Below are 26,221 nucleotides of genomic sequence, written 5' to 3'. Positions count from 1 at the left end.
CGTTTTTAAAAATCAAAAAACGTTTTTAAAAATCAAAAAACGTTTTTAAAAATCAAAAAACGTTTTTAAAAATAAAAACAAACGTTTTAAAAAATCAAAAAACGTTTTTAAAAAATCAAAAATGTTCCAAAAAAACTAAAACAACAATCCTAACTTATATATCCTAAACTATCCATTCAATCCTAAAATGTTCAATCAAACAACCTAAAATCCGAGATCAACTTCCAAAACCCTAAACAATTGAAAAAAAAAAGGTTTGGGATGATTCTTACATGATTTGGGGTTTGGGGAAGAGATAGGAGGGTGAGGAGAGGATTCGCCGGTGAAGAGAGGCCGGAATCGCCGGAGAGTCGCCGAAATCGCCGAAATCGCCGGAGAGTTTTGAGAGAGAGAGAGGCCGCGGAGATAACGAAGAAGAAAGGAGAAGGGTTTTTATTTCCGTGGATTCCGACGGACACGGGTTCGTCGGTATTCCGTCGGTATATTTAAAATATACCAAATGCCGATTCGCGAAAATTTTCAAGCGGTTTGGTTCTCCCGGGCTAATTGAAATTCCGACGGAACGTGTCCGTCAGTATTTTCCGACGGACACATTCCGTCGGTATATTCCGACGGAATTCCGACGACTTAGTGTTTAGGGTGTTCTTTTCAAGTTTCTAAATGCAAAATCCAAACCTTTGATAATATATATAGTATTTGCATAAAGATTTAACAATAAAAATGTTTTATAACACGATTTTACACAACAATATTTTTTGTAGTGTAAGCTTATATAAATATGATTGTATAAGTACATAATGTTAAGATGAGATGTTATGAAAACAATGATATGCATACATAAATATTTTAATGAGTTGTTATATTTGAACGGTTGCGATCTAATACTATACTAAACACTTATTATGTGTTATTTTCATAGTTTTGGCATCTAAATTTATAGATTTTTATGATTGAAACTTTATAGAAAAACATGTCGTCGGTATTTTCCGACGAAATACCGACGACCTTTCCAATTTTCAATGAAACCCGTTGTCGTCGCTATGTCGTCGGTATATTGCGAGGGATTTCCGACGGACCATTAAAAAAAAAAAAAAAAAAAAAACTAATCAGAATCTTCTGAATCTTCATCAAACTCCCCAACCTCGGCTTCCGGCTCTGAATGTACGACAGCATCATGTCCAAACACAGTCAAATTCTCAACGAGTTGAACATTTTCCAAATCTTCAACTGCCTGGGCGTTGCTGGTAGACTCTGGTTGCAATGGTTCATCATCATCAGAAGTTCCATCCACTCGTCCTCTTGGGTTGATTTGCGTTACAGTAACCCATGGATCGTCTCTGTACGTCACCCGAGGGTAACTGATGTAGCACACCTATACATATCAATTATACAAAGTATTAGTTCAATATATAACATTAATTAATTATATTGGTAAAAAATTATGAATATATTGACATACCTGATCAGCTTGCGAACCAAGAATGAAGGGATCATAATATTGAAGTTTCCGCCGCGAATGAACTGATGTAACACCAAACGCATCAATCTTCACTCCTCTATCTGGGGTGGTGTCATACCAATCACAATAGAATACTACACAACGCAATCCAACCATTCCAGGAAATTGGATTTCCAATATTTCTTTTATGTTGCCGTAGTAGACATCGTCACCAGAAGAAGATGAAACACCAGCATCATATGTTGTCTTAGAATGACCTTTCCTTGTGAATGCATATCCTCGCGTACAAAATTTAGGATATGATTTGACCACATAGTTTGGTCCCTGCACAAATTCGCGTATCCAATCATCGAACACAAGACCTCTGGCCAAACCATCATTCACCTATAAAAAAAACATATATGATTGCAAAATTAATTAGTTTATATATATTAAATTTAAACTAATCATTTGCATAGGGTAATAGGATATATGACTCACATAACTACGAAGCCACGCAGCAAATCCGTTATCTCTAAGTTGTCGAAGCTCATCTTCTGTTGCATGCCTGTGAGTCATACGCAACTCCGCCATATATACACTATATACAAAAATATTATCAATATGAAATAAATTTATTGAATATTAATCTAACAATAAATGAATAAATATTTTTACCTCTCATATTGTAGAACATCTTCACAGTTGGTGAGCAAATATGTTTGCAAATGAGCGTTCTCAGTGTCCGTAAGTCTCCGCTTCGTGAATTTTCCACTAAGTCGTCCTATTTCCTTGAACATGCTTGGGACAGTAACATGATATGTTGCTCTCTCCCCTCTATCATCATGCCGAGCAGGTCTTCGGTGTTTTGTTTGCACTTCTGGTGGAAAATAATTTTCAGCAAAGATTGCAGTTTCTTCATTGATCACCTGTGCCACTATAGATCCTTCCACCCTGCTTTGATTTTTGACCATCTTCTTCAGATGATGCATATAACGCTCAAAAATATACATCCATCTGTACTGCACAGGACCACCAAGTTCCAATTCTCTTGCGAGATGAATAGCAAGATGTTCCATTACATCAAAGAATGATGGAGGAAATATCTTCTCAAGGTTGCACATGCTGACTGGTGCGTTTGTCTTCAAATTATTAATACCCTCTTCAGTCAATACTCTGCTGCATAAGTCACGGAAAAAAACACTAATCCCTGCAATTGCTTCATGAACATTACGTGGCAATAATGCTGAAAAGGCAAACGGAAGGAGGCGCTGCATAATTACATGACAATCATGACTCTTCAAGCCAGTAAACTTTCCTTCGCTTCTATCAACGCAGTTCCCCAAATTTGATGCATATCCGTCAGGAAATTTCACTTTCTCTGTAATCCAATCAAAGAACTCTTCTTTTCTAGCACCATCTAGCCGATAAATGGGAAAAGGGGCCGTACCGTTCTCATCAACGTGAAGTTCAGAACGATCACAAATATCGACTAAATCCAACCTTGACTTCAAATTATCCTTCGTTTTACCTTGGATGTTAAGGACTGTGTTCATCAGATTATCGAAGAAGTTCTTCTCAATATGCATGACATCTAAATTATGCCGCAATAGATGACTCTCCCAATATGGTAGATCCCAGAAAATACTCTTTTTGTGCCAGTTATGTAGCTCTCCAACCGCATTGACTCGAATGTTTTCATGTCCACCTACATCTGGCGTCCTTTCTGCATCAAAATACCTAAACTGCTTCAACAAATCTTTCCCACTAACTTCCTCAGGTGGACCATCAAACACCTGCTTGTTCTTCGTAAACGAAGTCTTACTCCTGCGGTATGGATGATCAGGTGGTAGAAATCGTCTGTGACAGTCAAACCAACACGTTTTCCTTCCGTTCTTTAGTTGGAAAGCATCTGTGTCATCTTGACAATATGGACATGATAGCTTCCCATGTGTTGTCCATCCAGATAACATACCATATGCTGGAAAGTCACTTATTGTCCACATAAGTACTGCCCGCATCTGAAAGTTTTCTTTGCGCGAAACATCGTATGTCTCAAAACCATGCGCCCATAGTTGTTGCAACTCATATATTAGTGGTTGAAGAAACACATCTAGTGATCTTTTAGGATGATCTGGCCCGGGGACTAGAATTGAGAGAAACAAAAACTCTCGTCGCATGCACAAGCTCGGCCGTAAGTTGTACGGTGTCACAATAACTGGCCATAGAGAATACTGCCTTCCATGCTTTCCAAATGGGCTGAAACCATCAGTAGATAATCCAAGATAAACATTTCTTCTCTCTTCCGCAAATTCTGGATATGTTGACTGGAAATGTTTCCAAGCCTTTGCATCTGAAGGATGTCTAATCTCACCATTTGTGGAATGCTCTGCATGCCATCTCATTGCTTTTGCTGTGCGCTCACACTGATACAACCTCTTCAATCTTTCCGTCAAAGGCAAATACCACATTCTTTTGAATGGGATCGGAACTCTTCCCCTCGTCTCCTGATAACGAGGTTTCCCACAAAATTTGCATACATTCCGTGTCTCATCCGCTCTCCAGTAGATCATGCAGTTGTCAATACATACATCTATCACTTCATACGGTAGTTGAAGACCTGCAACAAGTTTCTGAACCTCGTAGTATGAACCCGGTGCAAGGTTATCCTCAGGTAGAATACCTTTGACAAAATCAGTAATCGCATCCATACATTCTTCAGCCAAATTATAGTCTGTCTTAATACCCATTAATCTAGTTGCAGATGATAAGACTGAATGACCATCTCTACAATTTTGATACAAAGGTTGTTTTCCTGCATCCAACATGTCAAAAAATCTCCTAGACTCGGGGTTTGGTTCTTCCCCTCTATAATGATCATGTACCATCTGCTCAGTACCTACACCATAATCTATATCCGTTCTAGATTCTTCTAACCTAATATCAGGCTGAGGTTCACTAACAGGCTGAGGTTCGCTAGTACTACCATATTCATAACCAGTTTCCCCATGAAGGTACCAAACTTTATAATTACGTGAAAACCCTTTCATATACAAATGAGTCCAAACATCAAATTCTTTTATAACCTTATTATTATTGCAAGAAGAGCAGGGACATCTTAACATACCACTTTTTGCATCCGGTTGCTGTTGAACAAGCCTCATGAATTCTCCAATCCCTTGAACGTATTCTTCCGTAAGCAAATTGGTGTTCGGATCCAAATGAGGTTTATCCATCCACGAACGATAATAAACTTCTGAAGACATGATTTTCACGGAATTGTTATGACTAAAGAGAATGAAGAGAGAATGAAGTGTGAATGAGTTGAATGAGGAGGGGTTGTATTTATAGGAAATTGCTTACGGACCTCCGACGACTTTCCGACGAAATTCCGACGGATATAAAGAAGTCCGTCGGAATTCCGTCGGAATTGTCCAATCCCAAACGGCTATACAACGGTCATATGTATTTGTCGGCAACGGTCACATGGTTCGTCGGAATTCCGTCGGAAAATACCGATGGCATTCCGACGACTTTGCTGTTAATCGGAATGTCGTCGGAATTCCGTCGGAATATACCGACGAACTTCCGACGACTACAACGGTTACATTTTTTATCGGAATGTCGTCGAAAAGTCGTCGGAAAATTCCGACGAACCGTATGTCGTCGGAATTCCGTCGGAAATGGCCGACGAAATTCCGACGACTTCATTTTTTTGTATTTGGTCGGAAATTTGTCAGTATTCCGTCGCAAATGTCCGACGACTTTGGTGTCCGTCGGAAGCTCCGTCGGAATTCGGAGTGTTTTCTTGTGGTGGTTAGATAAGTCAAATCATTGACAATGGAGGGTCTTGCTTCAGGAGAATTTGAAGAAGCTTCCTCAACGCGTACATGATTCTACAATAAATGTACGAGTTAACTAGTTGTTTCCACGAGAGATTCTTTACATTAGAATAATGTTAAATCTTCCAGCTAAGGTTCCAGAAGTTGTTGACGGTTAGAAGGGAAATAAATTTTTGACCAAAAAAAAAGAAAGAAAGGAAATAAATTAAAAAGGAAGCAAATCAAGAGAAGTCTTGTTCTTCAAGAACACAAGGTTTGACCACAGAGACACGGTCTTTTAACGTATGTGATGACGAGATGTGTGTATGTATATATAAACACGTCAAAGGAAACGAGAGGCAATAACAAAACAAACTTGAAATCAAATTTTCAGTTTGATTACATACAAAAACCAAATCATTTCTGATTGAAATCTTTTTTAAAATAGGATATATAATGAACGGAACATCGTGGGCTGACCAGTGGGACAACTCTGCCAAAGGAGGCCGCATAGGTGGCGGTGCCGTTAGCGGAGGTGGAGGTGGAGCTCCGTCTACCTCGAAAACGGGTAAGTACAAGGAGAAACTAGGACAAGGGCTAGACAAGACAAAAACTATAGCTTCTTCTGGTTTTAAGAAGCTGAAGACAGGCTCTGCCATTGGTTTCCGTTGGGTGAAAGACAAGTATCACAAAACCACAAACAAACATTAAACATCTATTATATATTGACCAGTAATAATATATTTGATGTATAATTTTAACTTATTTGATTTTAATGTTTTATACTTTTACGCTACTGGGCGAAGACATCTATTATATATTCATTGGGTTGTCGATTGTATTAGTTGTGAAACTTTTGTATTCATGTCCTTAAATTAAATTGATTTCTGAGAATTTTGCTAATGAGAGACGAGTAATCTCACCTATTGTCTCTTTGCCATAAAATTATTTTTGGTACTTTTAGATATTAATTACCTTTATATTTTATAAAAGAGAAAAAGACAAAAATAGCACTAAATCAAGTTTTTGTTCCCAAACTAGCACCCAAGGTCAAAAATCACAAAAATAGCACTTAATGTTTTATCAAAAGTCACAAACTTAGGGTTTAGAATTAAAGGGTGGGGTTTAGGATTTAGAGTTTAGGGTTTAGAGTTTAGAGTTTAGGGTTTAGGGTTTAGGGTTTAGAGTTTAGGGTTTAGGGTTTAGAGTTTATTGTTTAGGGTTTAGGGTTTAGAGTTTAGGGTTTAGGGTTTAGAGTTAGAGAAATGAGTTTTTGGGGATAAGATTTCAAATTTTGAAAAATAAAAAAATTAAAATTTTCAAAGGATAAACTTAGAAAAATGCTATTTTGGTCATTTTAGTTTTTGAATGCTATTTTTGTGATATAAACTTAGAAAAATGCTATTTTGTAGATTTGCCTTTTATAAAAATCCATATATATTAAGAAGCCAATTTTTTGAGAAAAAGACAAAAATAGCACTAAATCAAGTTTTTGTTCCCAAACTAGCACTCAAGGTCATAAGTCACAAAAATAACACTTAATGTTTTATCAAAAGTCACAAACTTAGGGTTTAGAGTTAAAGGGTGAGGTTTAGGATTTAGGGTTTAGGGGTTAGGGTTTAGAGTTTAGGGTTTAGGGTTTAAGGTTTAGAGTTTAGGGTTTAGGGTTTAGAGTTGAGAAATGAGGTTTTGGGGATAAGATTTCAAATTTTGAAAAATAAAAAAATTATAATTTTCAAAGGATAAACTTAGAAATGTGCTATTTTGGTCATTTTAGTTTTTGAGTGCTATTTTTGTGATATAAATTTAATGTGCTATTTTGGAGATTTGCCCCAATTTTTTTTAAAAAATATATATTTGTGGCGAATTTCTTCTCAAAATAATACACTAATAAAATCGAATGTAAAAAAATTAAAATGTTAAATTTAGGAAAAGTCAAATCTCCCTCGCTTTTGTTCTCCTCTGTGCCATTTCAATCCCTAATCAACCGACCAAAAACCGCCGTCATTTCTAATCATCAACGGACTAGAAACCCTAAATCACCAACTACCTCTGTCGCCGTTAGTTTCACTTGACGGCGACGAGGAGGAGAAGAAGATGTCGATAGAGATGCCAAGAGGTCTACCCTTCTCTGTCGACACTTTCGGACCGAACACGACGACGAAGAGGATGAAGAGACACCATTTCTTGACTCACGCCCACAAAGACCACACCGTCGGGATTTCGCCCTCTAACGTCGCCTTCCCAATCTACTCCACTTCCCTCACCATCTCTCTCCTCCTTCAACGCCACCCTCAGCTCGACGAGTCTTTCTTCGTGAGGATTGAGATTGGGGAAACAGTGATCGTTGATGATCCAGACGGAGGTTTCAAGGTTACTGCTTTCGATGCCAATCACTGTCCTGGTAAGTTTGTTGTAGCTTTCACTGTTAAAAATTGTAAAGAATCGTATTTCTGATTTGACGAAAATGTTCATCACTTCAGGAGCTGTCATGTTCTTGTTTGAAGGGAGTTTCGGTAACATACTCCACACTGGTGATTGTAGGCTTACACGTGAATGTATACAAAACCTCCCTGAGAAGTATGTAGGAAGAGAAGGTAAGGCGCCAAAGTGCTGTCTTGATTACATCTTCTTGGATTGCACATTCGGGAAGTCCTCTCAGAGGTTTCCGACCAAGCACTCAGCAATCAGACAGGTGATTTGTCTGCAATCCTAATTATGTGTAAAATTTCTTCATTTTTTTTTATTGAAACTTCTTGTTTATGAATCAGATCATCAATTGTATATGGAATCATCCTGATGCACCGGTTGTGTATCTTGCTTGTGACATGTTGGGCCAAGAGGAGATTCTATTAGAGGTTTCAAGAACCTTTGGATCCAAGATTTACGTCGACAAAGCTACAAACTTGGAGTGTTTCAGATCGTTAATGGTTATAGCTCCTGAGATCGTCTCTGAAGATCCTTCTTTACGGTTTCACATATTCAGTGGGTTCCCTAGACTCTACGAAAGAGCAAGCGTTAAACTCGCTGAGGCGAGATCGAAACGCGAGAGCGAACCTCTTATCATCCGCCCTTCAGCTCAGTGGTATGTCTGCGATGATGATGAAGATGATTATTGCCAGAGCGTGAGCCAAATTCAAAAGCAGAGGAAAGTTCGGTTTAATGAAGCTGTCAAGGACGAGTTTGGTGTTTGGCATGTGTGTTACTCGATGCATTCATCACGAGAAGAGTTGGAATCAGCGATGAGAGTTTTGTCTCCGAGATGGGTTGTGTCAACGGTTCCTTCTTGTAGAGCAATGGAGCTGGACTATGTTAAGAAGAACTGTTTCATCAGTCGGTTTTCTTCTGATGATCCTTTCTGGAAGCTTCTAGACATCGACATGGAAGTTTCTTCAGGTGCTGTAACTGATACTCAGACAGTAACTCTTAGTTGCTGTCTCGTGAGTGATGTGGATTGTACAAATACCAAGATGGAACCTGTGATTGAAGCTTCTACTATAAAGAAGCAGCTTCTGAGTTTATCCCCTGAGAAAAATAACCTTCCTGTAACTCTGTTTGGGAGAGCAAGGCTAAGCTCTCAGGTATCTGATCAACTACATGAGAGAAAAGTTATACACAGTGCATGTGTAGAAAAGTTGAATCTTGAGGAAGCAGCTGAGTATGATACCAAACAAGAAACAGTGGAGGAGGCATCTTGTAGAAGATTTTCTTCTTCGTCTTCAAAGGAGAGTTGCAGAGATCTTAGTGGTGAATTGAGAAAGCTATACAGATCAATGAATGCACCTGTGCCCCGGCCGCTACCATCGTTGACGGAGCTTATGAACGCTAGAAAACGCGCTCGGAAAAGCTTCAAGTTATAATGGGTTTGAAATTGATGGGCCCAAATGGGCCCGTTATGAACTTGATGCGGTGATTCCATATATGTACACTGTGTTGTCACTTGTCAGTTGTCACGAAAAGAAAAAAGTGGAAGACACGTGTCTCCAACTGTTCATATGAATCAATTACTTCTCTGCTTTTACTAATTAACCTTTCTTTTTACTGCGAGTAGCATATAAAAATTGTTACAGAAATAAAATAATTAGCTGGTCCCACATGGTTTGTTCACCATCTTCAACACTTTTCTCCTTCACCGAAAAGCACAAACAAACAAACCCTTTCCTCTCCAAATTCTCACTCTCGACTTTCTGGTTCTAGAAGAGGTGCTAAGTTCGAAACGACGGCGAAGTGTAATCCCTAAGATAACCGTCGATTTCCATCGTTGTTTGACTATCTTCTTCTTCTTCGCTCGTCGCACATTGTGGACGGACGCAAATGGAAAGTTAACAGTCGATTTGCATGAAAGTTATTGTCAGGTGAACTCTAAGATCCTGCGAAGATCTCTCTCACCCTCACCCGCACTCTCACTCTCACTCAGCCTTTGTGGTTTCTTATTCCCCTAAAATTTTAAGTTTCTAGGTCGTCATCTTCACAGATTTGGTTTCTAGAATTTATGATCTGCGATTTGGTGATATCTATCTCTGAAATTACTTTGTTATTTGGTGAGAAGCAAAAATGAGCTACAACGCAAGTACACAGGTCACTCATGATGCTCTGGTTGTTAAACCTGAGCACCGTGATGGATCCAAAGGGCAGGCTATACCTCAAGATTCAGAAGAAAATAGAGGATCAATCGGTGCGCAGAGTAGCACTAGTGTGGTTGATCAGGTCCGGACTCCGCCTGAAGATGCTGGTGTTACTTCTTCATCCACCATATGCCCAGCCCCGGTTTGTAGGCAGTTCTGGAAAGCTGGAAGCTACATTGATGAACTGAGTTCAAAATCTCAGCAGCCAAGTATGCAATGTTGCTTATATTCACCTATCATTTTACTTTCTCTTGCTCTTCTGCTTGGTTTTGAGTTTGGTCTTTACTCCAGGGTTAGTCTTTTGCTTATTGTTGTTGATATTTGCTTGCAGCTGGAAAAAACTATCTTCATGTGCACCCTATGTTCCTTCACTCCAATGCTACTTCACATAAATGGGCTTTTGGCGGTACGCTATCATGATTTTCCTCTCTTTTTTGTATGTAGCAAACAATATTCAAGCGTTTTTTCTTCTGGTTTTCTTTACCTGCAGCTGTTGCAGAACTGCTTGACAATGCTGTTGATGAGGTGCCTCCTTTCTTTTGATCTGCTGAGATCTTTAATCTGACTACCTGCTTGTTCATTACTTGAATATTCTTCACAGACAAATTGTCCTTTCCGAAACCCATGCTCTTCACTTTATGACTCTTTTTTTGTCTATTGTTTTATTGGTATCCCCTAAATATTAGTAGATAATCTTGAAAGTTGTGAATGACAAGTCATTAATGTTTTGTGCTCTGTATCTTCATCACCGTACAGATCCAAAATGGGGCCACCTTTGTCATTGTAGATAAAACTACAAATCCAAAGGATGGTACGACAGCATTGCTAGTTCAAGGTATTCTCGCATGGTTTCATGTTGGGTTAAGTTCTGCGCTATTTCACAAAGGGGGCATACAAAATGTAGACTTCTCTAATCATTTTTCATTAAAATTTCAGATGATGGTGGTGGGATGGATCCTCAGGCAATGAGGCATTGCATGGGTTTTGGATTCTCAGATAAGAAATCGGATTCGGCCATTGGCAGATGTATGAATCTTTCTCTTCATTCTCACATATATATGCTTTTGCGGCAGAATCTTTAGATATGATTATGCATCTCGTTCTTCATTATGAATTTATGATTCTTTAGATGGAAATGGTTTCAAGACCAGCACAATGAGACTTGGAGCAGATGTCATCGTTTTCAGCCGCCATTTTAAAGACCAGTGAGTGGCCATTGCTTGTTAACCTATGTGCTGATGTTCTAACTTTTTTCATCCATTTATTTTATCTTTTGGGGGATTATTGAAATACTAAATATGAATGTATGTTTGATCGTTTTTGCCCTTCGTTAGTCATTTCATTTTTCAATTTGTATTATAAACAAGAGAAGATGCTGATTGTTTTCTTTTCCATGTGACTAGAACATGGACACAAAGTATAGGGCTCCTTTCATATACGTACCTAACACGTACTGGCCATGATAGAATAGTTGTTCCCATTGTGAGTCTCGTTCTCTCACACATTTAAATGTACCTTGTTTTATGTTATCTAACCGTGTAGCCTTATAAATATTCAGTTGGATTACGAGTACAAGGCATCAACTAGTAAATTTGTGACATTGCAAGACAGAGAGCATTTTATATCCAATCTCTCCATTCTACTAGAATGGTCTCCATTTTCAACAGAGGCAGAACTTCTACAGCAGGCAAGGCCAACTTTCTTTTAAATTTTTATGCATTCAACCCATGTTGTTTACAGTCTCTATATCTATTGGTTACTAGGTCAAATATTGGAATTTTATGAGTGGGATATTCCCATATATAGTTTCATCATCTTAACAATGAAGCCATCCACGATTGCTTACCATTCCCATAATTCCATTTTCTTGGATGTCAGTAGTAGTTTATATCTATGCCCACTTATTGCTGGCCTATTTTTTGTTTGTCGCCTGCATCAAAGAAAAACTTTTCTTTATCTGATATTTACCACGTTTCTCTTTTCGTTGACAATTTGTTTGTTTTTCCTCGTGTGGCAGTTTGACAACGTTGGATCACATGGGACAAAGGTTATTATCTATAATTTGTGGCTCAACAGCGATGCTAAACTGGAATTAGACTTCGACTCGGATGCAGAGGTTAATATTTTCTATCTTTCTTGTTTGTGATCTTCTTTTCGTTTCCAAGTATTATCATTTAATTGAGATCTTGTTCTGTTCCTTGATTTTGACAGGATATTCTCATTGAAGGAAACATAAAGAAAACTGGATGTAAGGTTATGAACGATCATATTGCAACCCGGTTTTCCTACTCTCTTCGTGTAAGCTCCTATTTCTTTTGGTCAGTAATGTTGAGAACTGTTTATGTCATACACTTTAATATTGAACAATACATGTATGCGTGAATATACTCATGAATACTCGTGTGAAATATTTAATACACATAGACTAGATAAAGGGCTGCAGACAACTGTATATCCGTTAATACTTGTGCAACTGTGTTTATACTTTATACCTCCCGCTGCTGCCACCTTGTTGCAGGTTTACCTATCTATATTATACTTGCGGATTCCTGAAACTTTCAAGATTCTGTTGCGTGGTAAGGTTGTCGAGCATCATAACGTTGCCGATGATCTCAAGCATCAGCAGTACATCTTGTATAAACCTCAGGCTGCTGGACATGAAGAGGTGGGTAAAATTTCAGAGGGGCGTTTATTTTCTTCTTTTAGAGCTTCTTAGTTATTTCCCCCGTTTTTATTATGACTCAAATCTCGGGTAAATGAGCAGGCTGAAGTTGTAACGACAATTGGATTTCTGAAAGAAGCTCCCAAAGTAAACCTTTGTGGGTTCTGCGTTTATCACAAAAACCGCTTAATAATGGTAAGTTTTCGAATGTTAAATATGTTAGTTCACACATTCACTAGAAAAGGATTATATACCGGGATGGTATTAAATATGTCGTTGCATCCTTGTTTGTACGGCTGTGCCTTATATAGGCTTCTCAACACTAATACTGGCATGCATATAAGTTTTAATTTATATAATTTGCCTCATTTCAAAATTTGCCACATATTTTTCCCCCCTAAAACTACACAGAATCTAGTCAAGTTTCTAACACAAATTGCACTCATACTCTTGTATGTTATCGTGACCTTGTGTGATTTTTTTTTTGCTCCTTTCAGCCATTTTGGCAGGTCGTAAGCTACTCAGACAGTAGAGGAAGAGGAGTTGTTGGTAAGAAGCTGAAAAAGGATCCAATTAATAACACAATACTTTTCTATTGATTTGGTTGTTTTCAGCTCAGATCTCTCTGATGGTACAATAATGTGTGCTGCAGGGGCCCTAGAAGCTAATTTTGTTGAGCCAACCCACAACAAGCAGGATTTTGAGAAAACCGTCCTTCTTCAGAAACTTGAAAAGCGTTTAAAGGAAATGACAGTGGAGTATTGGTAATCTCCTAAGCCTTTATATTTTTGGTGGCTGTTATGTTTCTACCTTAATCTATTCGATCGCCAAAAGTAGATAATATTACAGTTTCGATTTCTTGTTCGCTTGCTGAGCATGGGGTTTCAGTCCTCCGTTTTGCCTTTTTCCCAATACCTCTGGGTTTGCTTGTATCACTTTCCAATGTTTCTTTACCATTTCAAATGATTGTACTTCTTTTATAGGAACTGCCATTCTGTGTTGATTGGGTATCGAGATCTTAAGAAGCGTCGTCCTAAGGTACCTCAAAATCTTCAACCTGGTGGTAGGACAAATGTCAACATGTTCCAGAATAATTCTGCTGGAGATAGTGGCAAACAAACAATAAATCGTCCTCCAGGCTTCCCAGGAGTTTTTCATAATGCAAATTTGGCATCCCTTCCTAGAGTTTCATCTGAGCCAGGTAAATTGCTACTAAGAGTTAGAATAGAAGAACAGAATACCCAATATTTTTCTGGAAAACAGACACTCTTTTAAGACGGTGATTACAAGTGCTCTTGCTATTATTATGATTAATTTCACATGTTCCTTTGTTGGACGTCGTTTTCTACTCTATATATCACGTTCCAGCACTCCTGAAATCTCTCTCTGATGCTGACACGTGATGTTTGCATTATTGTTGCAGTGGTGTTGGAGAAGAGGAAAGAACATCCTGATCTTGTTGCAAATGCAGCGTCAAAAAGAAAGGTGGGAAGCGATGGTTTCTCTGTCCCAGGACATATTCGGGTTGAACAGGTACCTAAAACATTGTTTGTTGTCTCTTTGATTTCCTTGTGAACATGTTTAATCCCATGACTATTATTGCTAACTAGAGTTAAATATGGCACTTCCCTTATGTGTTATACAGCTTATGCACATGTGCCCACATAGAAGAAACATGATAGTAGCTTTAGTTTGTAACCACTTCTGCTCATATTCCGTTTTCTCTAACTTCATTGGTTTTGCACACGCTCTGAAGTTTGTTCAGGGATCTGCAACTCGGTCACAAGATAGTGAAACTACCAAGTTGATGGACGAGAACAAGAAGCTCCGAGCAAAGTAAGTTGAATTATGTAATATATATATATATATATATTTTCATTTATCCGCGTTTGTTTTTGATTTTTCTGTCAGACATTTATAATATATCTCTTCTACGCAGATGTTTGGACCACAGGGTGCGAAGTCAAAACCTTGAACTGAAGGTACATCCTTATGACATTAATAACCCTATTTGTATCAACTTGCCTGTCTCTTTCATTTACTTTGGTGGTTTTGACTTACCGTTGTTCCTGCCAAATCGCAACCCTACTTTAGAAGGAATATTAAATATGTGGAGCCAGTTTAGCGTGTCCTTGAGTCTTGTTGTACTCTGTTATTAAACTATTTATTATTAATTGGTTTTTAAGCTGCTTAGTAATGGCAAGTTCCATCCATCGGTGGCCTATGTCGACGACATAAAAGCCTCCATATTCTGCTGAATGGGATTCTACTTTTGAGTTGAAATAAAAATTTGTTTGGTTTTTCCTGAATGCACAGGCGATGAATCTAAGTAGTGAGCTGGAGAAGGTTAAAAGTGAGTATGAAAGGTTAATGGAAGAGCTACAAGCTTTGGGTACGGTGAAGGAGGAGCGCAGCAGAAATGTAAATACGTAGGAGAAAGCTTCTCTGCATTTACAAAAACACTTTTTTGGCTAATCATATGATATCCATCTACTAGGTTTAAAGCTCCTTTGTTTACGTAAGGATAGCCTAGGTTGTGAAAAGAAAAACAAGAATTAATGTTTATGAAATCAAATTATCTTTTTGTTTAATGAAATCAGAAGTTAATGAAACAATAAATCCTAAAAGTTTCAGGAGAAAAAACGCTTAATGTTACCTAAAAAGAGTACCGTTCGTATCATTTGACATTCTTCCCGAATGCGAAATTAGAATCTGTGAATTTTTGTACTAAATAGTACCTTCATGTCTTCTGTGATTGGATCTACAAACTTCAAATGTGTAATCCAGGCACTGATTGATCATAGTTCACGTTAACTATTTGCATTGTAGTCACATAAATTGAAAAAAGAAAATGATGATCAGGAAATCATACACACCATTACACCAATAATACGCCACTTGACTCCAATAAGCCCATGGAAAGCCCCATGAGCCAAGGGCTAATCACGTGAGAGCGCACAAGCATCCATGAGCTTTTACCGTTGAAGAACGTTAAAGGCAAGAATCGAAAGCTTCAACTACTCTCGTTGGAATGGGTCCGCTGCCACGTGGAGAGAAACGATTCGTCCGCGCGAATTTGTAAATCCCGTTCACAAAAATGAATACCGGACGTAGCTGATTGCACACCTTGTCGGCATATTTAACTGCCTCTCAACCGTTGGATCTCGATCGCGCCTAAAATAAAAGGGGTATTTTAGTAAAATGCAAGATTATATAAAAATTAATTTAGTGAAGTAAATGCGCTGGAAAAGACACAGCTCTGAAGTGATTTCGCTGTCTGAAAAAAAGCAAACGAAATCGATTCAGCTCAACGATTCGAAAGAGAAGAGACAATCAACCCCCCGAGACAACGTTTCTTTCGCCGTCTGTATCGGAGAGATGGCGGAGGATTTCGCAAGAGCGGTGGACGACGGGCTTAAACTAGCCAAACGAATTTACTTCGGACACGACCGAGCAGTCGCGGCGCCGAGGCTAGCGGCGCCGATGGAGAGATCGTCCACGTCGCAGGCTCACCTTCCTTCTGCACCGATGGTTTACGCCGTTATACCAGACCCGGGAATCGTGGATAACCCGGACCTACCTAGCTACCAGCCTCACGTGCACGGCAGGTGCGACCCACCTGCTCTGATCCCTCTCCAGATGAACGCGATCGAGCTCCACGTGGACTGCTATCTCGACACGGCTCTCGTCACCGTCACCGGATCGTGGCGTGTTCACTGCGTCATGGGAAGCAAAAAATGTGATTGCAGAATCGCTATTCCTATAGGAGACAAGGTTCGTTTTTTTTTTAATTTTTCCCTCTCGTTACGAAATTAGATCACTGTTAGAGTTTCTATGAATCAGAATTGTTTTATTGATTTCAAACTAATATTGTATGGCTAAACAGGGTTCGATTCTAGGTGTTGAGGTTGAGATTCCTAGAAAATCTTACACAACACAGCTGATCACAGCACAAGATGGTAACGAGCTGGAGAAAACGGCACAACCTCAAAGTGGTGGCTTCTTGAAACCAAACATATTCACTCTTACAGTACCACAGGTGATGTGGACCTTTGATATTTTTAAAATTTTATCTTTGGATGTTATGTAGCTGTCACTAAGAATATGTTCATAATCAAATTATTGATAGGGGTAGGTTTACAATAGGATATACAACTTTATTTTAGGTAATTATCAAGATTTGAGAAATTCTAATGGTAAAATGAAACCAAGTTTTGGTTTTATACACTGCATTTGCATTAGCTGAAAAATATGAATATTTATATAATATTTTGGTTTTTTTTTTTCCATCTTTCTGACTATCTCTATATATTTTTGTTTGTTGCTCCAGGTTGATGGAGGCACCAACCTCTCTATCAAGATGTCTTGGTCCCAGAAGCTAACGTACAACGATGGCCAGTTTTTTCTAGACATTCCATTCAACTTCCCAGAGTATGTGACTCCTGCGGTTAAGAAAATCTCCAAGAGAGAAAAGATTCACTTGAGTGTTAACGCCGGTACTGGAACAGAAGTGCTATGCAAAGGATGCAGTCATCCACTTAAGGTGTGGTTCATTATATCTTTCTGAACAAGCTCCATGATATTGCAAGGCTGTGTCTTTATGTTCATGTATTACAGGAAAAAATGAGGAACGCAGGGAAGTTAAGGTTTGCATATGAAGCAGATGTTTTGAAGTGGTCAAGCACAGATTTTAGCTTTTCTTACACGGTATGTATGAACTCTCAATGCCGCATTAGGCCCTAGCCTTCTGCATTGAGCTTATCCCTTTTGTTTTAACTTTGGTAGGTCTCTTCAAGTAGTATAGTTGGTGGACTTTTCCTTCAATCTGCGTCTGTTCAAGATGTTGATCAGAGAGATATCTTCTCTTTCTATCTTTTCCCAGGAAAGCAGCAAAGTACTAAGGTTTGGTTTTGTAATTTTATGTTGCCTTTATTGCCATTTGCAGTTTAATCTTAAGTTTCTTTTGTGTTGTCTACTTAAGGCATTCAAGCGGGAGGTAGTCTTTGTTGTTGATATAAGTAAGAGCATGTCTGGAAAACCTCTGGAGGATGTAAAGAACGCGATATCAACGGCTCTATCTAAGCTCAATCCTGAAGATTCCTTCAATATCATCACTTTCAGTGATGATACTTCTCTGTTTTCGACGTCGATGGAGTTGGTTACTCCAGATGCTGTTGAAAGAGGCGTTGAGTGGATGAACAAGAGCTTTGTTGTCGCAGATGGTACCAACATGCTCCCTCCACTAGAGAAGGTCTTTCCTCCACTCACTTGTTTGTAGCTTAAAAAAAAAGCTTAATACTTTAGTGATTAATAGCTTCCTCAATACTTATCAGGCTGTGGAAATGCTTTCGAATACTCGCGGCTCCGTTCCTATGATCTTCTCCCTAACAGATGGGTCTGTTGAAGATGAGAGACACATTTGTAATGTGATGAAGAAACGTCTTGCTAATGCTGGTTCAGTGTGGCCACGGATACACACTTTTGGGTTAGGTAAAAACTCTTTTCTCCAAGGTTTTTTTGGATTATCTTTTTTTATTGACCTCTTCATATGTGAACTTAGGTGTGTTCTGTAATCACTACTTCCTTCAAATGCTTGCTAATCTATCCAGGGGACAGCATGAATCAGTTTATAATACAGGTAATATACTTGGAGTGAGTCCATATGGTGAATGAAAAATTATAGTTTTCTTAAAACATTTTTTTTAATTTGTAGATCACATTGAGGAACGGTTAGACAAGTTGTTTACAAGGGCTTTGTCCACTGTTCTTTTGAATATAACAATTGAGCCTCTGCAGAATCTTGATGAAGTTGAGGTGAGTCTCTCTATGCTAAGATTCATTGCTTATATTTTCTGTCAAAATCTGAAAGTGTTTACCTGTGACTACTAATAGGTGTACCCTTCAAACATTCCTGATCTGACTTCCTCAAGCCCATTGATGGTGTATGGGAGATACAGAGGAAAGTTCCCTGAGAGTGTGAAAGCAAATGGTCTGCTCGGAGATTTGAGCAGCTTTTCTGTAGACTTGACTGTACAAAGTGCAAAAGACATGCCTCTTGATAAAGTAAAGATCATCCATCACCTTCCATTTCATTATTATTCCCAAGGGTGCTTCCTTCTAAAGTGTTTAACAAACTGTTTCAGGTGTTTGCTAAAAATGTGATTGACTTGCTTACTGCTGAGGCTTGGTTCTCTGAAGACAACCAGCTAAAAGAAAAGGTTCGTTTTTCTTATACTTTTCCATCTTTAGTATTGTCTTCTTCATTTTGTTTGATCTTTTTTTCTTCTCAGATTACTAGACTAAGCATCCAAACTGGTGTACCATCTGAGTATACTCGAATGATCCAGTTGGAGAACACAGAAGAAGCATCCAAACCCATCAACACTGGTGGAAAGAAAAAGGTATATATATATACATATCTAGAAGTTATGAACAAAAGCATACTTATCTGAAACTTATATATTCACCAAATATTTCAACAGACTGAAACCAACGGAGAGAAACAGAAGGTGGTATCAAGAACAATCCCACTACAAAACTTTGGGATAGGCTTTGGTGATACAACAGCTACCAAAGAGAATGTTCCACCAGGATTTGGAGAAGCGAGAGCGCCTGATGCTGCTGAGAAGTTCGTCAAGGCTGCCTCCAGCTGCTGTGTTTCCTTGTGCAACAAATGCTGCTGCATGTGCTGTGTCCAATGCTGCACTAAGCTCAATGATCAATGTGTCATTGTCTTTACGCAGCTCTTCACAGCGATTGCTTGCATTGCCTGCTTTGAATGTTGCTCACATGTCTGCTGTGGTGGAGACGACTAGTTATAATTAAAAAATATGATTTTGAATTTCGAGTGTAAAGCTTTATGAAGCAGCTTCAGTAAGTTTGTACATTTTACTCTATACGGCTTGGTGAAATATAAAAGTTTTACTTGTATAGTTTGCTTTCAGGGGAGAAAAGTGTAAAAGAACAGACAAATCCATGTGTTTTCATTCAACTTGTTACTTGATTTCGATCTTTTAAAACCATATTTTATATTATAAGAATGTGATTTTGGTGAACCAACATTCAACAAAGTCCACAAAGATGGGATCATGCTAGAAGAAATGGTGACTTTGAAGTTGTAAGAAAACTGGTTTCGAGGAGTTTATAGAAACTTGAACCCAACTGGCTTTTTGCTGGCTTCAGGGATTTGTGTTTACTGTGTCTTTAAAAACATGGGACCACTATGATCATCTCTTATCTTCTAAAGCTAATTACTATTCAAGGAGATCAAAGATCATCGACATAAAAAGAAAATTTCTTGGACACATACACATGTGCTTATTTATATATCTCTTGAAACATGAAGGTTTGTTTTCATATTTGTCTGAAGTAACTCAACATTTGTGTTGTGTTTATCTTTATTTGATTATGTAAAATTTTATTTGGATATAGATTTTTAGTTGGGTTCAAAGAAGACTTAGTGGAAAGAAGCATGAGTCAGCTTCAGATTCTTGTAAGTGAAAACTATTATTATACTAAGAATATTTGCATAGAGCACTGATCTGTTTGATGATGTATATATATATATATATAGCTCAAGAATCATCAGGGCCTGCTTTGGGTAAAGACCTCCAAAGTTGGCCTCAAGATGAAGAAACCTTCTTAGCCATTGGAACACTTGGAAACAATATCATCTCCAAGGAAGAAGAGGAAGAAGACACAGATTCTAGCAAAGATCTCACTGCCACTAATACAGATGTTAGTATTGGAAAGAAGAAATCGCTCTCTTTTCTTCTCAAGAAAATGTTTGTTTGCACAAGTGGCTTCAAAACTCCACCTCCTCTTCTTGATTTGTCTAGAGATTCATTGCCTAATACAAGAATGGAAAAGGTACTACATATCCATTAAATAGATGTTCAAATTATTCAGACACATTTATCTATATTTTGTGTTTGTGTGCAGATGCTAAGGACAATACTTAACAAGAAGATACATCCACAACGTTCAAATGCTATAGCAAAGAAGTATTTGGAGAATCATAAGATTATAGATGAAGCTCGTTCAAGTGTCGACGCCAAGAAATGGGTCAATACTGATTCTGAATGTGAGATATTTTCTAATATTTAAAGCGTTTATCTCGTCATATAATAATGTATTTAACCAAGTCATATGGCTGGATTTATTGCAGTATTTAGTTAGATCAAAAGAATATAATAAACATCAGAAGGACAGATTAAAATACATAAAGATGAAGAGTGTAAGAGTTTAAAAATAGAAAAATAAATAGAAAACCTATAGAACAATAATAATGGTATAGGGAAGTTTAATTCAATTTCTTTGATGATTACAGATATTGTCTTGGAGATGTAGATATCAACCAATAAGCTATAAATGGATCTGATTGATTTGGTAATAATAGAATGGAAAACACAACCAATTTATTTTCTTATTAACATTTGCTTATTTTTTTCTTCTAAAATATGACATTAAGGAAAACATAGTATATGATTTGAGAATTTTTTTAAAAAAAAATCTCTATGTTTCAGGAATCAAATGAGTGGTGTAAGCTCAAGTGTTCAAGACGTGAAGAATAAACATGAAGATGATGGGTCATGAAATATCTTTTGATAATTACAGTTTACTGTATATTTATTTGTCTATTTTCAATTTTCTGTTTTTCTTGTTCCTCATCTTTTTTTTCAGATTTAAATGTGGTGAATAAATCTGTTTGCTCATGTGTACTGTTGTTCCTACAAATATTCTTCTTGTATAAATAATCTTTAAGTTCTTACTATCAACTTTCAGAAAAAGATTTAGACAATTCAAAATAATTGAAGAATGAGTGACTGCAATCTGAGTTATGTGTGTTAATCAGTTCATGAAACTGAATTGTGAGCTTAATTACAGTAAAAATTCTATAAATGTGAATTCAGTTTGCAAAATTTCAGGTTGTTCTGTCTACTTCCTGCAAATGCTTGCTAACATATCCAAGGGACAGCATGAACCAGTTTATAGTACAGGTAAAACTGGACTCTTCATGGTGACTGAAAAGGAAAAAGTTATAGTTTCTAAATTCTAATACATATTTTGATTTGTCTGATGTATAGATCACATCGAGGAACGATTAGAAAATACAAGGGCTTCATACACTGTTTTTTTTTTAATATAACAATTGAGCCTCTGCAGAATCTTTGTGTGAAAATTGTTTAGAATCTACAATTTGAGTTATGAGTGCTTATCTGTTCATGAAATTGAATGTAAATTTAATTACAGTAAAAAAATATAAATTAATAATATTTGTGACTACAACTTATTAATTTATAGAGTTATTAATTGAAACATTTTTTATTTAGATATCGATTTTTAATATTTTTATTGAAAATTAAAAAATATTTCATTTATGATATTATATACTTGGTTAAATATATAAATTTAAACTTTATTTATTTTTGTTATATTATGTATGTTGAATACATATTGTAGAATACACATTCACCTTTTATATATAGTTTAACAAAATGAAAAATAGAAATAGAGATGAAATTTATTTTGAATAAAAAATAAAAAAATGCTTTATATATATTTATTTAAAATTTATATATATATATTAATTATTATTATTTATTAATTTATAATTTTTGTGGGACTATATATTTATCTAAATTTTTTGTAAATATTATTTTTTAGTATCTTTTGAATTATATTATACTTTACACTAATCCAATTTAAAATTAGAAAATTTTATTAATTTATCTTATTTATTAATTTATAGAGTTTTTAATGTTCAATTCGTATAATTTGAAGGAACCCCAAAATGCACAAGTAAAAACAATTGGGTCACTTTGTAATAGTTATGTAGTTTCGGGTATAAGTATTTTTAATCAAACAAGATTTAAAAGGCAAACTGAAAAGTCTAAAAGGCAAAAAGAGATAGAAGAAGAGTTGAGTTGCAGAGAGTTTCAATGTCTTGGGCTGCTCCTGATGATATCTTCTTCTCCACTTCTCTCGCCGCCTACTTAGACAGTAACTCTCTCTCTCTATCTCCCCCTTTACCGATGATATCATATCTTCGTATAAAACAAGAAAATATTTGATTTTATTGTCTTTTTTGTAGAGAAGCTTCTTGTCTTGCTTCGTGATGGTCGGAAACTGATTGGTCTACTTCGGTCATTTGATCAATTTGGTACTGTTTTTGTGTGTTCTTTTATCTGTTGTTTACTGAAAGTCGAAATATTCTCTGAAGATGTTTTTGTTATTTGTGAAGCAAATGCTGTAATTGAAGAAGCTTATGAAAGAGTCATCGTGGGTGATCTCTACTGTGACATTCCCTTAGGTCTTTACATAATCCGTGGAGAAAATGTTGTCTTGATTGGTGAACTGGTAAAAGTTTTTTTTTTATAAACAAATCAGTTTCTCTTGCATTTTAAATGACAACTGAATCAGTTTTTTTGGGGGCTCTTAGGACATTGAAAAGGAAGAGCTTCCTGCTCAAATGGTTCAAGTCTCAGAGGCAGAGATCAAAAGGGTTAGTGAAATATCTCTTGCGTCAATGTTTGTTTGGTGGTTTTTAGATTCTACTGACTCCTCAAATTACATTCTTCTGTGTAAATTAGGCTCAGAAAGCAGAGAAAGAAGAAATGCTATTGAAGGGTTTGATGCGGAAAAGAATGGAGTTCCTTGATCTCGATTAGATGGCTTTTTTTCCTGTATTGCATTTCTGTATAATGTTAGTTGATGTGTGTGTGCGTGTGTGTGCAGATAACACTGATGAATCCTTCCAAGTCATAACTTAGAATTATGTACAACCTCTGCTTTGTTTTGGGAATGAAATGTGTTTTGAGACTAAAACCTTTCTTTTTTTGCTGGACATAAGATAATATAGTCCAGAAAATAAAAACAAAGGTGGAAAGATCAAAAGAGAACAACGTTCAAAACATCCTCTTCCCAAATTACACAACTTTCTTTTCTCTTCACTCACTGAAAAAAAAACTTAGCATAGCCCAATGGTTTACAAAATCAATGTTCTAAACACAAATGGTTTATTTAAAAGTGGAAGATAATGAATAGCTTATACACTTCAAGTCATACATCTCACTATCATTATTACAGCAACTCAAAATACTAGAGAATCTAAAAGGATCATGCTCCTTTTGGCCTGCCACACAATATGCCTCCATCAGAAGTTTTCATTCCAATTTGTACTACTAGTAACCAGAATGCGCCATGGCAAGAAATGGTTTTATTTTTACCTCTTGTATGCGTTGCGTCAGATGAAAAGTGTAACATCCTGATCTCTGGCCCAAAATTTTTAAGAGAGAATGAGCCTCTCTACGGCCCAATTGCTTAGAAACCTAGGGTTCACTGCAGTTTCTTATAAAAAGGACTGTAGCCTCTTTCTTTTATCTCATTCACAAACCGAAGCGAAGCCCTGCAGAAAATTTCCGGAGACCAGAAACCCTAGCCTTCCTCTCTCTCTCTCTCTCCTCTGCGCCATCTCTCTCTCTCCTCGCTATAGCTCTCTCTCTCCCTCTCCCTCTCGCCGGTGTCGTGTGGTGGTGGTGGTGACCAGATCTCGTCTCTTCCTTGTCTCTTGTTTCCAGATCCAGATCTAGGCTAAGGTGAGGTGTCATGAACCCAGTCTTCTCATGATCTGTATACTCCCTTATGTTGGAGTTAAGATTGTTTAGACCCTGTTTGTGAGTTAGGTTGATAGATCATGTTTACTGCTAGTGTAGAAACCCGTAAAAAAAATGGTCGAGTATCTTTGGGTGGTCGAGTCGCGGGCGATCAGATTGTTCTTGTGTTAACCATGGGTCAATTATGTGGTAGATTGATCCAAAGGACTTCTGAAGCAGGACATTGTTGGAAGCACAACATGAAGACCCAAAGTTGGGCAAAAACCTTAATTTCGGTAATATGGAACATTTCAGAGAAGCCGGAGCCTCGGGAAATATTTTCTCTCAACTTCAGAGATCAAGTGGATTTTATTAAAAATGTTCAGAGCAACAGAAAGGGCGTAGAAAAAATATTTGGGATTGATCGCGGGACGAAAATTCACCGGAAGGGTCGAAATCAGACGAATGGACCGAGAAGCACGATGTGGCTTGGTGGGAGTGTTCAGAACGTGGTGTCAACTTCCCAGAAAGCTGAGTGTCTATAGAAGCTTGAGGTGTCACCGTGCATGGAAGCAGTACATGCAGCCTGGCATGTAGAAGCACGAGGTGGATCGACCAAGCACGAGGTGTCACTGCGCATGTAACCGAAGCATGCAGCCAGCCATGTGTGAGCTGCTGTGGCGCCTTTCATGAGTTCCAGTCATGCAGCCTGACATCTGGGAGGAGTGGTGGCGCCTGCATGAGTCATGGCCATGCTGAAGGACATGTGGAGCACAAGGTGTCGCCGTGCATGCGTCCGGAGCCATGCGGAGCGACACACGGGCGGCCACCAACCTGAATCTGATTGGCTGCTGTATTCTATAAATAGGCCACGACCCCAGCTCATTTGAGGACATCCAGACCACTTCAAAGCTAGTGAAAAATGTGAGAGAGAAACCTAAAAAGAAAGCAAGTATTTCCGAGCTTTTTCGGGAGTTTTAGGCAGTTTTCGAGAATAGTTTTTCTGCCCGTTTTGAGACAGCGCCTAGAGGAGGTTCTGTTCGAGTGGAGATTAGTCAAGTGAAGATCAGATCAGTTCAAGACCAGTCAAGACGTGGGTCTACTTGAGAAGTTCGGGAAAAAGTGTTCGGATCGCAGAAGATTGATTTTGGTCAAGGCCACGTTCAGCCAAAGAAGTGTGAGTTATAATAAATTGATTGCTGAGTTGTTTTCATGCAGGATCCCGTTACTTAGAAGTTGGATCATGGCAGGAGGCCGGGTCTAACTGAGTAATGGTTTGATTAGTTAATAATTGAAGTTATGTTAATTGAGTTGATATCATGCTTGTTATTGCTTGAGAACCGTAGTAGCATGCTAATGGTTAGGTTGATTGGTTAGTTAGCGAATGCGGAATGCTTAGATGATATCGCTAAGTTGTGGATAGTTAGGTATTCAGGAATTAGTCTTTATGCTAGATTATGGAATATGATTGATTGTGTTAATTTGCGATTAATACTAGGAACCTTGTGTTATTTTACCGGGTTTAGTATTAGTCATGTATTGGCCATATAGCATTTGTGTAACCCACAATGCTAGGCATGTTTGAGGTGGATTAGTGTTTCTTCGACCTCGTACCCAGTGTGTTTAAGGAAACCCCTTATTCGTTGGATCGAGAACACTCAGAGAGACGGGGTCATGGCCCATGGCTGAGTGATTACACGGACGGAGTAGTGACCGGCAGTGACATGACTGTACTGGGGCTGTCTCGTGGTGACCCGACCGTACTGTGGGCCGCGATCGTCGTGTAACAACCGGAAGTGGCCCGACTGTACTGGGGTTGTCGCGCGGTGACCCGATTGTACTGTGGGCCGCGTTCGGTTAAAAGTTCCTTCTTCTGCCCTTTGTGGTAGGAAGATAGGATATTGCCGAGGATAGAGGAGGAACTCTAAGTCACAAAGGGCCCTAGTTATAGTGTAGAGGGTGTAGAGGGTTGTTGAACCCTAGATTGAGTTGAGTTTGAGTTTAAATGGTTAGCTAGTCATTTGCGGTTATGATTTCATATCGTTAATTATCTTGCTATTATTATCCGCTGCGTATTTCAG

The 26,221-nt window shown here is 37.9% G+C and overlaps 6 protein-coding genes across 7 annotated transcripts; all 6 read left to right on the top strand.

The window, feature by feature from the left end:
- The first annotated feature begins 5,611 nt into the window (after positions 1 to 5,611).
- On the top strand, positions 5,612 to 6,162 carry LOC106365288. Its single transcript, XM_013804737.3, has one exon. It carries the CDS (start codon positions 5,716 to 5,718, stop codon positions 5,968 to 5,970), a length of 255 nt encoding a protein of 84 aa, XP_013660191.1. The 5' UTR covers positions 5,612 to 5,715; the 3' UTR covers positions 5,971 to 6,162.
- Positions 6,163 to 7,113: 951 nt separating this feature from the next.
- On the top strand, positions 7,114 to 9,614 carry LOC106368901 (5' exonuclease Apollo). The gene is made up of 3 exons (XM_013808969.3): positions 7,114 to 7,663; positions 7,743 to 7,954; positions 8,031 to 9,614. The coding sequence occupies exons 1-3, from the start codon at positions 7,357 to 7,359 to the stop codon at positions 9,117 to 9,119; spliced, it is 1,608 nt and encodes a 535-aa protein (XP_013664423.1). The 5' UTR covers positions 7,114 to 7,356; the 3' UTR covers positions 9,120 to 9,614.
- On the top strand, positions 9,387 to 15,158 carry LOC106368900 (protein MICRORCHIDIA 6). Of its 2 annotated transcripts, none has more exons than XM_048765128.1 (20): positions 9,387 to 9,614; positions 9,809 to 10,093; positions 10,216 to 10,290; positions 10,375 to 10,409; positions 10,641 to 10,719; positions 10,821 to 10,910; positions 11,014 to 11,089; positions 11,288 to 11,366; positions 11,443 to 11,571; positions 11,902 to 12,000; positions 12,096 to 12,182; positions 12,403 to 12,549; positions 12,649 to 12,741; positions 13,044 to 13,095; positions 13,199 to 13,310; positions 13,530 to 13,747; positions 13,970 to 14,079; positions 14,303 to 14,382; positions 14,486 to 14,528; positions 14,863 to 15,158. In XM_048765128.1, exons 2-20 carry the CDS (start codon positions 9,814 to 9,816, stop codon positions 14,977 to 14,979), a joined length of 2,001 nt encoding a protein of 666 aa, XP_048621085.1. In that variant the 5' UTR covers positions 9,387 to 9,614; positions 9,809 to 9,813; the 3' UTR covers positions 14,980 to 15,158. The 2 variants fall into 2 exon arrangements, with proteins under 2 accessions (XP_048621085.1, XP_048621086.1); XM_048765129.1 differs by having other exon boundaries at positions 9,414 to 9,717.
- A 622-nt stretch (positions 15,159 to 15,780) lies between these two features.
- Positions 15,781 to 19,557, top strand: LOC106368903. Its single transcript, XM_013808971.3, has 13 exons — positions 15,781 to 16,320; positions 16,433 to 16,585; positions 16,877 to 17,089; positions 17,164 to 17,253; positions 17,332 to 17,448; positions 17,528 to 17,797; positions 17,880 to 18,036; positions 18,107 to 18,184; positions 18,260 to 18,360; positions 18,439 to 18,609; positions 18,690 to 18,764; positions 18,837 to 18,947; positions 19,029 to 19,557. The coding sequence occupies exons 1-13, from the start codon at positions 15,784 to 15,786 to the stop codon at positions 19,359 to 19,361; spliced, it is 2,406 nt and encodes an 801-aa protein (XP_013664425.2). The 5' UTR covers positions 15,781 to 15,783; the 3' UTR covers positions 19,362 to 19,557.
- Positions 19,558 to 19,794: 237 nt separating this feature from the next.
- LOC106365289 (protein LAZY 3-like) lies at positions 19,795 to 20,693 on the top strand. Its single transcript, XM_048765127.1, has 2 exons — positions 19,795 to 20,415; positions 20,488 to 20,693. Exons 1-2 carry the CDS (start codon positions 20,095 to 20,097, stop codon positions 20,650 to 20,652), a joined length of 486 nt encoding a protein of 161 aa, XP_048621084.1. The 5' UTR covers positions 19,795 to 20,094; the 3' UTR covers positions 20,653 to 20,693.
- Positions 20,694 to 22,365: 1,672 nt separating this feature from the next.
- LOC106365290 (sm-like protein LSM1A) lies at positions 22,366 to 23,373 on the top strand. The gene is made up of 5 exons (XM_013804740.3): positions 22,366 to 22,548; positions 22,640 to 22,708; positions 22,790 to 22,905; positions 22,988 to 23,050; positions 23,139 to 23,373. Exons 1-5 carry the CDS (start codon positions 22,488 to 22,490, stop codon positions 23,214 to 23,216), a joined length of 387 nt encoding a protein of 128 aa, XP_013660194.1. The 5' UTR covers positions 22,366 to 22,487; the 3' UTR covers positions 23,217 to 23,373.
- The last annotated feature ends 2,848 nt before the right edge of the window (positions 23,374 to 26,221 follow it).

The sequence above is a fragment of the Brassica napus genome, chromosome C8, assembly GCF_020379485.1.
Source record: "Brassica napus cultivar Da-Ae chromosome C8, Da-Ae, whole genome shotgun sequence".
In the NCBI taxonomy this organism is placed as follows: domain Eukaryota; kingdom Viridiplantae; phylum Streptophyta; class Magnoliopsida; order Brassicales; family Brassicaceae; genus Brassica; species Brassica napus.
The sequence above is the reverse complement of the archived record's forward strand: the minus strand, read 5'-3'. Positions and strand labels throughout refer to the sequence as shown.